The sequence below is a fragment of the Rhinoraja longicauda genome, chromosome 18, assembly GCF_053455715.1.
Source record: "Rhinoraja longicauda isolate Sanriku21f chromosome 18, sRhiLon1.1, whole genome shotgun sequence".
Taxonomy (NCBI): domain Eukaryota; kingdom Metazoa; phylum Chordata; class Chondrichthyes; order Rajiformes; family Arhynchobatidae; genus Rhinoraja; species Rhinoraja longicauda.
Window position 1 is genome coordinate 27,635,448 of NC_135970.1, and position 12,258 is coordinate 27,647,705.

The window sequence follows — 12,258 nt, forward strand, 5'->3', positions numbered from 1 at the left end:
ATAATGCTGAGGCTTTATAGGACACTGGTCAGACCACATTTGGAGTAATGCGAGCAGTTTTGGTCCCCATATCTGAGGGGGGATGCGTTAACATTGGAGAAGGTCCAAAGGAGGTTTACGAGAATGATTTGGTTAATGTATGATGAGCATTTGACGCAGGCTCAATGGGTCGAATGGACCTAATTCTGTTCCTATGGGTTATGAACTTGTGAAGCCAAACTCAAGGACAATAGGTAGAACAAAACGGAAGATACAGAATGCAGAATATAGTTCTCAGCATTGCCGTGTGCCTGATCCAGAAACAAAGTCCAATGTCCGCAATGAGATGGATTGCATAGTATCCTAGTTTATGAAACAGACAGCTCAGAAGCCTGATAACAGAGGGGAAGAAGTTTTCCTGAGTCTGGCGGTGAGTGCCTTTGAACTTCCCTATTTTCTGCCCGACCGGAGCAGGGAGGAGGAGGAATGTTGGTTGCTGTTCTGAGACAGTGAGAAGTGGCCGTACAGTCGTGAGTGTATAGTGTGTATCGTAGGGGACTGGGAACAATTCTTGTGGGGCATCAGTGTTGAGAATTATTGTAGAGGAGGTGTTGTCACCCATCCTCACAGATCATGATCTGTGCATCAGAAAGACAAGGATCCAGTGACGGAGAGGGGTGACGATTCCTAGGTCCTTGTGTTTGGAGATCAGTTTTAATGGGATTGTGTGTTGAAAGTGGCACTATAATTGATAGAAGAAGAGCTTAACGTAGGTGTCCTTGCTGCCTAGGTAGAGATGGGTTTATGACCAGGAAGATGGCATCTGTTGTGGACCTATTGGGACACTCGGCAAATTGCAGTGGATCAAGCCTGTCTGGGAGGCTGAAGTTAATGTGCCAGTCTCTCGAAGCACATCATGATGGTGGACAGCAGCCATTAAGGCACACTACCTTGCTTTTCATTGGCACCAGGAAGATAGTGGTCTTCTTGAAGCTAGTGAGGACCTCAGAATGGATTAGCAAGAGGCTAAAGATGTCTACGGATGCCTATGCCAGCTTGTCCGCACAGAACCCAAGGATGCTGCCACAGATTCACTCTCAAGAGACCGATGAGAACACCAGCATACTTGTTCATACTTACTCTGACCAAAAGGCAAGAAAATTTAATATGTTGGGATAGATCTGCAGGAGAACCCATAAGTCGGATGGAGGTTTATAGATATGTTGCTGAAAATACTGGCAGAAAACAAAGCCAATAAAATGAAATTAGAGACAGATAAACACATGGACAGGACTTGGGAGAATGGTTAATGTAAGGTACAAGAAGTAGGAGCGTTTAAACCACTGTACAAGAGACTGTCCAACATTATAGAACAGCTCACCCAATTATTCATGCTGCACAACTATCCAAAAGGGCAAAATGATTTCACATCAGTTGAAACTGTCAAAATCTTTTTAAAATCAACAGTGGGTAAAAAGTGCAGCCCTGTGCATAGTAAAATGATGAATCAACAAGTTGGTGATTTGCCCACGGGAGTATTGCCGTCAGTATCAGTTCCTGGTTCATCAGAAACAGGTAGTTGAAATAATTGGAGGAGTCTTTTCTGCCAAAGAGTCATTTACAAATGTAAAAAATAAGTACCCAATTTAATTTAAATCTAGATCCGTGCAATCCAAATTATGCAAACAGGAATGATGCAAAATAAACTTCTACTCTGCTTTATTCCTGAAGGGGGAAGATGGAGAGGACGATGGTGCTTCTCAAGGGAACTGTGTGAAATCAGAAGCCGACTGGGATTTATCACTGTTACTTGCCTGGGAAAAGCAACTGGAGTTGGAACATACTCTACAGTGTGATATTTCACATGTTTTGTTAAAAGTAGTGGCGACCGTGGGAAAGGGAAAACTTGATGCGAGGGCAACTTAGCTTTGGTACATACAATAGAGGTAAAAGAGGAGAGACAAATCTATATGCAATGTGAATCATCAGGGATAGCCACTAATACACAGTACCTAAAGTGTGAAATACCACAGACATAACAATGTTTCTAACAAGACTAGAACATGTTGCAGGAAAATTGAACACGGAATCAGTGGTTCTTACTGTATGACACAAACCCTTCCTAAAGCAATGGCTTATTATTCTGTATGCTGAACTGAAAGAAACGATTTGAAGGTAGATATCATTGAGCACGGTGCATGCCGGAAAAGGGCAAGAGGGCTAAGTAGAAATTAAGCAAATCATACAAGTCATTTTAAAATGGTATCAAAAGAAAATATCTGAATTAAACCAAAAAAAAATTTAAATGGCCAAAACAGATATCACAACCAAAAACTGATATTGATAAAGTGGTCATGAAAAGCTGGAGTAACTCAACGGGACAGGTAGCATCTCTGGAGAGAAGGAATAGGTGACATTTCGGGTCGACACCTCTCTGAAGACGGGTTTCGACCCGAAACGTTACCCATTCCTTCTCTCCAGAGATGCTGCCTGTCCCGCTGAGTTACCTCAGCTTTTCGTGACTATCTTCAGTTTAAACCAGCATCTGTAGTTTATCACATTGATAAAGTAGTATTGACCCCAATAAATCAAATATTAAGATATACTTTATACTTAACTCCGGGTACTTTAACATTGACTGGAATGACGTGGCCAAGTTACTGTTAAAGAGACAACCATAGACTTACAGACAAAAAGTGGTTAAATTTTTTGGGCGGAAGTTAAAAGTTAGTTTGAAGAAGAGGAAAAATTATATACTTCACTTACTAACATGCATGTGAGCAAAAGCCCAGAGGCGAAGAGAAAGAGAAGTCTGATTCTTCAATTAAACAAAACAACAGATTAAACGTATCATAGAGTAAAGGAGTAGATTTAACACGGCAACAACTATATCAAGATCTTATAATGACTGTCTATTTTACAAAGCTAGCCAATCCTATTTTAGATATAACTATATATAGAATCACAACCGATGCAATGACCACGGAAGAAGAAACAACAAACGTTACGGCTCAAGGCCCTGGCTCAACAAGAACAGTAAAAATCGGACTCAAAATTATTGATTCCTTGAGAAGTTAGAACAACACTCACTTGGGGTTGGACTCCTGCACCCAAAGAAATTCAGCAATTGAGTTAACTCATGGAAAATTGACACAGTAACAAAAAGGTTACTGAGGAACCATGGGGTCTTTGAACTTTCCAACTAGGCTGCAAGTAGCAAAAAGTCCTGAAGAACCTGCTTATAAAAGCATAAGAACCTTCTCTGGGCCCTGCAGTGTATGCTGTCACCAAATATTTGCAGTGCAAGAGGTAAGTTCCAAAATAGCATCTTTTTGCGTGGTTCTATCCCCATCAGTCTTCATGGTCCAAAAATTCAAATCATCGCCAAGGTAAAACCCTTCATCAAGTTTCATGATTTGCAATCAAATTGCCACAAGTATGATATTTTTACTTGAAAAAAAGAGCTATAGCAGACCATGACTCCATGGAAACAGAGCTGATTCGTGGTAACATAGAATGGGTGAGTTATAGACAAAATTACCTGGAGTTAAAGTGAAAAAGTATTTAAAGTTAAGGAAAGCATGTGAAATAAGTGATCATGTCAACAGAGGCTGAGAAAAGAGTTTGCAAGTGATGTCACAGGTAAAGTTCATGCATAGGCCTTAGTAATGAACAAATAGTTTGTAGTGGAAAGACAAAATGCCAGAGTAGCTCAGCGGTTCCAACCCGATACGTCACTCACCCATGTTCTCCAGAGATGCTGCCTGACCCACTGAGTTACTCCAGACTTTCTGTCTTTCCTTGATAAACCAGCATTTGCAGTTCTTTGTTTCTAGATAGCTTTTAGTAATGTATTTCTATCCAAAAGTCTTCAGTAATTTCATATAACATCCAGCATCAAGTTTATGGTATATGTGGCATTTGCTCAGACTTAATAAACTTCCAAAAGATAATCTGACTTTTGCTGCTCTGTAAGCCTCTCTCTAAAACTGTAAGTTTTGCCCCACCCTCATGATTCAGACTGAACTTAGAGGACAGGTATAAAGAAGCACAAAAGGGAAACCATACAAAAGGTTGTAGGAAGGAACTGCAGATGCTGGTTTAAACCAAAGATAGACACTAAATGCTGGGTCGAGACCCTTCTTCAGACTGAAGAAGTGTCGCGACCCGAAACATCACCCATTCCTTCTTTCCAGAGATGCTGCCTGTCCCGCTGAGTTACTCCAGCATTTTGTGTCCATTTTCGGGTAAACCGTACAAGTATAATATTCTGTTATTATACAAAGTACGATAAATAATTTTAAATCAGAGTCTTCAAACTACACTGGTGAATTTGGCAGTCTGTCTTTACTGTGGAAAACAGAATGGCATCGTCTGATCTCCAAGAAAACGTGCTGCTGTCAGTTTGAGGTAGCTCAACCTTTACATACCAAACCAGAAGTCATCAAACGTTACAAGGAACTAAAGAAGCCAATCTTGTCAGTTGACCAAGTGTAGTTGCTGAGAAGTTTCTGATTTGAAAGGCTGCATTCCAGTTAAAGTTCAATGGTTTCAGCATGTGACCCAAACTACCACTGAAGTGTCGATATCAAGGGACTGTTGCACAATCCGAAGCACCATCGTTTGAATCCATTACATTGGTTCTCTTGGATGGATGTAAAAGATTTCATGGTGTTATTCTGAACAGAAAGGTTTCTCCTCCCATCGACATATATAAGCAGATCAAGTTATTTTTCTTCTTGCATCTGGTGGACCTTGCTCTGCCAAAAATTGCTGCTACATTTCCTTACAACACTTCCAAAAATATTTTGTTGGCTACAAAGTAGATTGAGTGTCCCAAGGTTATAAGAGGTGCTAAAGTAGGACAAGTGCTTCTTTCACAACATTATATATCGCATCTCAAGACTGAGAACTGAGCGATAAATAATATATTGCAGCACAGATAGATAACTGGACTGAGGTCAATTAATCTAGAATGTGGTGAAAACAACTAATGGGAGGAAACAGGTTAACTTTAAGTAGGATCTCAAATATATATGATATAAATATTTCATAACTCATTACATTAGCACAAGCATCTCCCTCTTAATTGATGGGCAATTCAGCACATGGTTAAGCATATTTGCGGTGTACAACTTTCCTTTACATTCGCACACAGCACATTCATGTACAGTGATGGGCATCAAAAAACTTGAATCAATGAGAGAAACAGTTTCACGTCAGTGAACTTTCATTGAACCCAATAAATGGTCATTGGCTTGAAACATTAACAATGTTTCCCTCATCACAGATGTTTCCTGTCATGCTGAGTATTTTTAATATTTTCCTATTTCAGAACTTTAGTTTGCTCATTCACCATTTGTTACAAAACTTTGCAAAGGTTTGCAGCCAAGAACGCTGAGTGTCACAAAATGCAATAAACAGATCAAAATATACTCCAAAACTATGTATCAAGCATGTTGTTCACAGAACTAATATCTTTTTGAAAAGGTTATTTTGGCACTTGTTAGAGAAAAGAAACTGAAGCATGAGAAAAGCGAGAAAGAGACTTTTGGGCACAGTGGATATGGTGATAAGTGGAGGAGATTCTGAGGATTTGAATTAACACGTGAGATTTGATGCGTGCACACATCTCACCATAGACGGATGGGGGTTTGGACTTGTCTGTACTGTAAAAGGGACCTTGAAAGCATTTGATGATCACAAAAACTGATTCATTAATGTTCTTTAAGGAAGGAAGACTCCCTCTTTAAAATGATGAAACCGAAGGCATATCATTTGAATGCATGGGTGGGAGATGTGATTAAAGCCAGCTTACTGAGAGGTGAAGATCACAACACATGGCAGCACCTGATACTATGACTAACAGAAAGTACTTATAGCTCCCTCACTGGCAAACAAATTACCACACCATATGATGTGCATGCCCATTGTTTAATTAAGTGGAACAGCATGATAGAAAGGAAAAGTAATTTCATTTTCCATCAGGCACGGGGGCGCAGCGTTCGAGTTGCTGCCTCACAGAGCTTGCAACGCCCGAAACCTGGGTTCAATCCCCACTACGGGTGCTGTCTGTACAGAGTTTGTACGTTCTCCCCGTCACCGCGAGGGTTATTTCCGAGATCTTCGGTTTCCTCCCACACTCCAAAGGCGTACAGATTTGTAGGTTATTTGGCTTGGGTTTGTATACTTGGTACAAGTGTAAATTGTCTCATAGTATGTGAAGGATAGTATTAATGTGCAAGGATCGCTGGTCGGCGCGGACTCGGTGGGCCGTAGGGCATGTTTCCACGCTGTATCTCTAAACTAAAATAACTCCTCGTAAGTAATAGCTGGTGGTCAGGACAATCAATGTTAAAGCAGGTGTGGTCATGGGATCCTTCAACTCTGATGAAAATTCTTCGCTCTGAATTGGTTTGTCTATCCAGCGATGCTAAGTATTTCCATCATTTTCTTTTTAAATCCACTTTAGAATTGTCAGTTCTTGTCAAAGATATTCCTGGAGATATGATTAATTTATGTTCTGAAAATGTGTCTTTAGCAAATATTGTTGTGTTTGGTCATCCCAATTTCACCTTCCTAAAAATAAGTTAATACCACTTATTACAATGGTTTTAGCCTTATTTCAAACATTTATGCTTCTGAACTTCCTCTTTTGAATCTCCCAGTAGTGGTAACAGAATTGTTAACTTGAAAAATCTAAAAGCAAACTTTATATTTTACTGCAGCAATACTTTTTAAAAAATCATGGGGGATTTTTTGTCACTTATGCAGTTTAAAATATTTACCTCCACGTAGCACTTAGAATTCAATGAAATCTCCCCTTTCTTCTCCATCAAATCTTCACCAACATAATACGAAATTAAATCAGGCTTCAGCAAAAACCAGCGCTCATTCCAGTTCTTTCTTTTATGTCCTTTTTTCCACATATAGCCCTGTTTAAAAGATAAACGTTCAGCATTACTTTGATTAAAATACAAGACAGTTAACAGCAATTAAAGCTAACAGCATGAATGAGAAATCTTTTGCCTGGTTGGGAATGTTAAATAGCAGGTTATTGGGTTTTCTATTAAATCTTTCCCCAGTCACTTAAACCTAATGTCCTCTGGTTCTTGATTCCTCTACTCTGGGTAAAAGACGCTGTACATTTACCTTATCTAATCCTCTCGTGATCTTATACATCTCTTACTTCACCACTCATCCTCCTGCGTCTAAGGAATTAAGCCCTACCCTGCTCAATCTCTCCCTATAGGTCAGGCCCACAAGTCCTGGCAAAATCCTGGTAATTCTTCTCTGTACCCTTTCCAACTTAACAACATCTTTCCTATAACAGCGTGACCAAAACTGAACACAATACTAAATGTGGCGTCACCAATGTCTTTTACAATTGTGAAATTACCTCCCAACTTCCCACCCTTGTGCCAAAAGCCTTCTTGCCCACCCTATCTATCTATCTATGATACCACCTTCAAGGAACTATGTACCTGCACTCCTAGATCCCTCTGCTCTTCAACACTCCCCAGAGCCCCACCATTCGCTTTGTAGCTCCTACCCTGGTTAGACTTCCCAAAATCCAACACCTCACACTTCTCTATATTAAACACCATTCTCCAATCCTCAGACCACCTGCCCAACTGATCAAGATCCTGCTGTATTTTTTGACAACCATCTTTGCTATCTACAATACCACTCACTCTAGTGTCATCTGCAAACTTACTAATCATGCCTGATATATTCTCAACCAAATCATAGATATGGATAACAAACAGCAATGGTTCCAGCACCGAACTCTGAGGCAGACCATGTCAGAGGCCTCCAGACCGAGAACTGGTTTATGGGTCTGGTTTAAATCGAACATAGACACAAAATGCTGGAGTAACTCAGCGGGACAGGCAGCATCTCTGAAGAGAAGGAATGTTTCGGGTCGAGATCCTTCTTCAGATATTTCTGTGCTTGATAATCTCCTTTCATTGGACGCAAAAAAAAAAAAATGTTTGAACTTGTTGCTCAACACAAATTTTACACTCTGCCCTCTATGCACAATTAGACCTTTCAAGATGTTCCAGGTATTTATAAAGTGGCAACATACAATTACAAGCTTGAGGGTTTAACGATGATTGGATCTGGCAGTGTCGAGAGGTATGTCACATACTGGGGCTAATACACACAGCTCCAAAATCAAGCCTGTTGAAATTTCACAAACAATTTAACAATAACTTAAGTGCCCCTCAAAGGAACTGTTTCGCAGTATAGACTAAAGTTAAATCATGGACATCAGGAATGGGGAAGAAGAGTGGAAAGATTCAGATGAGGATCCGAAAACAGCCCAAAAAAAGAAAATAATAAAATGGACATGATCTTCCCCAAATTATGAATCCAAGAAAAAAAAGCACATGAAGCCGTAAAGTCACATAGCACAGAAACAGGCCCTTTGGCTCAATTCTATTCATCAAACATGGCCTTTTATAACCTCAGTCTCAAGACAAGGAGAGTCATGGAGAATCAATTGCAAATTTGCTGTCTTTCTATCTAATACACAGTGGCAAACAAGTCATGATCCAAAACAACAGTCCACAAAAGTCTTGACCCAAAACGTCACCCATTCCTTCTCTCCAAAAAAACACCTTTCACCATCACCCTCTGGTTCCTTCTTTCAAGCCAATTTTCTAGCTCTCCTTGGATCCCAAGCAACCTTAAATCAAGGTAAATATGTGATCATCTACTTTGGATGATAAAGGGACAGATCTAATTATTTTGCAAAGATATTAATGAAAAGATTGGAACAAAGCAAAGCCAAAGTGAATTGTGGGACCTGTGTACAAATTATTTAAAAAAGCAGCAGCCGGGTGCATAAAAATTAAAAGTCTAATGGAATTTTAGTACAGGTACTTGAATCCAAATAGGGTTACTATGCACAGCACTAGGTGCTCCACTTACATGAGGGTACAATGCCTGTAGAATGGAGCACAAATCCGGCAAAACATTGAGTTCTTTCTTTAGCTCTTATGAAGCCAGACTGCATCAAACAGGCTTGTATTCCATCGACTACAGAAGACGGAGGGGAGTAGTTTGATAGATTATGATTTTGAACAGGACTTGACAAGACAGATATGAATTTAAGTACAGCTGTGAGTGGAATTATCACTACAAAATTCAAACATTGCAATTCCTCGTTATTTTGAAAGCTATTTTTAAGTCTCTAATATATACTTCCCCATTGGTGCCTACAAAGTTGATTGCATTCATTTCAAAATAGATCCCTGTATTGAATGTACAAGACAAGAATTTCTTTAAACTTCCGTTAAGTTTTCATGTGATCCATTAAGAGAAACATATCCAAGACGTCATGGGCTGATATGAAAGGCACTGGGGATGAGAGGATGGAGTTTGTGGAGGGGTTAGTACGTCCCAGAATGACAAATAGGGAGTGAATCAACAAGATGAATAAACCTATTGAGCTTATCCTCGCCAATCTACAAGGCAGATGCATCTCTCCACGACACCATTGGCAAACGTGATCACTCCACAATTCTTATTTGTGGGGCATTGGATAGATTACCTAAAGCTGGAGAATTCAATGTTCATTCTGTTGGGTTGCAAGCTACCCAAGTGGTATGGGAGGTGCTGTTCCTCCAATTTGCGTGTGGCCTCACTCTGGCTATGGAGGAAGCCCAGTTTGGAAAGGTCAGTATGGGAATGGGAAGGGGAGTTAAAATAGGCAGCAAAAGGGAGATCCAGTGGGTCTTGGTGGACTGAGTGCAAGTGAAGTGCAAGAAACAGTCGTCAAGTTCATGCTTGGTCTCGCCGATGTACAGGAGGTCCCATCGGGAACATCGGATGCAATAGATCAGGTTAGAGGAGGTATATGTGAACCTCCGTCTCATCTGGAAAGACTGCTGGGGTCCGGGGATGAATGTGAGGGAGGAGATATAGATATAGGTGTCAGATGTTACATCTCCTGCGGTTGCAGGGGAAAGTACATGTGGAGGGGGTAGTTTGGATGGGAAGGCACAAGTGAACCAAGGAGCTGCAGAGGGAGCGGTCTCTGCGGAAAGCGAAAAGGAGGGGAGATGGGACCATCCAACTAGTGGTGGGATTACATTGGAGGTGATGGAAATGTCGGAGTATGATGGGTTGGATGCAGAGGCTGGTGGGGTGAAAGGCGAGGATTAGGGGAACTCAATCCTTGTACCGTCTGGAGCAAGAGCAGAACTACACAATAGCTGGGACACAGAAGAGATGCGGGCCAGGGATCCATCTGCAGCAGATGGGGGAAATCCACATTTACTAAAGAAAGAGGACATCTCAGATATCCTAGAATGGAAAGTCTCACCTTGGGAGCAGATTCAGCAGAGACAGAGGAATTGAGAGTAGGGAATAGCATCTCTGCAAGAAACAGGGAGGGAGGAAGAGTAGTCCAGATAACTCTGAGAGTCTTTATAGAAGACACCAGTCAATAATCTGTCCCCTGTGGTGGAGACAGAGAGATCAGGAAAGGGGAGAGATGCATCAGAGATAGTTCAGGTGAATTTGGGGGGCAGGGTGGAAGTTAGTGGTGAAGTTAATTAAATCCACTTGTTCTGCATGGGTGCAAGAGGCCGTCCCGATGCATGTGTCGATGCAGCAGCGAGTGTGTTGGGGGATTGGACTAGCGTTTGCCTGAAACAAGGACTGTTTGACATAACCTACAAAAAGGCAGGCATTGACGGGTTCCATGGTAACACTTTTAATTAGCAGGAAGTGAGAGGAGTCAAAGGAGAAGTTGTTGAGGGCAAGGACAAGTTCCGCCAAGTAGAGGAGAGTGTTGGTAGAGGGAAATCGATTGGGTCTCTGTTGGAGGAAGAAACAAAGGCCCTCGAGACCTTCCTGGTGGTGCATGGCGGTGTAGAGGGAGTGGACGTCCATGGTGAAGATGAGGCATTGGGGGCAGAGAAAATATATAACTCCATGCCCCCAAGAGTTGAGGTTCGTGTGAGGTGCCTCAGACGTAGGTGGGAGGTTCAGATGTCATAGGAGCACAATTAGGCCATTCAGCCCATCAAGCTTACTCTGCCATTCATTCATGGTTGATCTATCTTTCCCTCTCAACCCCACTCGCCTGCCTTATCCCCGTAACCTTTGACACACTTACTAATCAAGAAAGGGACAGAATAAGGAAGGATAGGATAGAATCGAGTTATGTGGAGATGAGTTCAAAGGGTCAGGAGTAGATTTTAATCAGAAGAATCTTTAAAGAGTGACTCCTGGCCATAATGCCAAACTTCACAAATACAGACACTCCGGGACTTACACAAGGATCACATTCCTTAAACCCTTAGCAAGTCAGATTTTACGCGAGTCGGAATCATCTTAAAACTAGGTAGAAACAAAGAACTGCAGATGCTGGTTAACACACAAAAAGCACAAAATGCCAGAGGAATTCAGCAGGTCAGGCTGCATCTCTAGAGAACATGGATAGCTGACGTTACGGGTCGGGACTCTTCTTCAGACTGACTCAGTCTGCAGAGTGACTCCAGCACTTTGTGTTGTTGCACCAGAAAACTTGGCACTGATGCCGCTGGCCTGCACCAGCGAGCCCTTCTTCATCAGCTGCCGCACTGTCCGGTTGGCACGGCTGTTATTGCGGCTCACGTGATAGCCCCTGGTCAACAGCGCTTTCTTCAGGCTGCCACCACTGACAGGACACGCTCGGTCACCATGGAGCTCCCTCCCCTCTCTCCAGCTGCCACTTCTTCCTATCGGCCATTGTTTCGTGCACTCCACCGCCTCCTCCTCCCCTGGAGTCACCAACAAGATGTCCAGCGATGAAGGAGACAGCGGGGGTGGTAGAGGGGGGAGCAGATAAAGCAATGGCCGGCAGGAAGCAGCAGCAGCAGCAGCAGCAGCTGGAGAGAGGGGAGGGAGCCCCAGGGTGACCAAACGCATCCAGTCGGTGGCGGTGGCCTGAAGAAAGTGCTGTCGGCCGGGAGCTACAAGGTGAGCCGCAACAACAGCCACGTCAACTGGTGCAGAAGTGCTCGCCGCTGCACCCTTTTCAAGATGTCAGAGACTTCACCCGGAGTCGCTCACCTTCCCAGCGTGGCAACGGCAGTGGCCGAAAGTGGAAGAGCAGCGAGCTTGGGCTACGCTTTTATATCTAGGGTATTTATTCACAAAATGCTGGAGTAACTCAGCAGGTCAGGCAGCATCTCAGGAGAGAAGGAATGGGTGACATTTCGGGTCGAGACCCTTCTTCAGACCTGAAGTTTGAAGAAGGGTCTCGACCCGAAATGTCACCCA

At 42.4% G+C, this 12,258-nt stretch overlaps 1 protein-coding gene across 3 annotated transcripts in view; it reads right to left on the reverse strand.

The window, feature by feature from the left end:
* The window catches only part of swap70b (switching B cell complex subunit SWAP70b), an 86,488-nt gene that overhangs the window by 32,673 nt on the left and 41,557 nt on the right, over window positions 1-12,258 (reverse strand). For all 3 annotated transcript variants that reach the window (XM_078415382.1, XM_078415381.1, XM_078415383.1), the window contains exon 5: window positions 6,768-6,914. In XM_078415382.1, coding sequence (XP_078271508.1) covers window positions 6,768-6,914 — 147 coding nt within the window. The remainder of the gene's footprint in view (window positions 1-6,767; window positions 6,915-12,258) is intronic.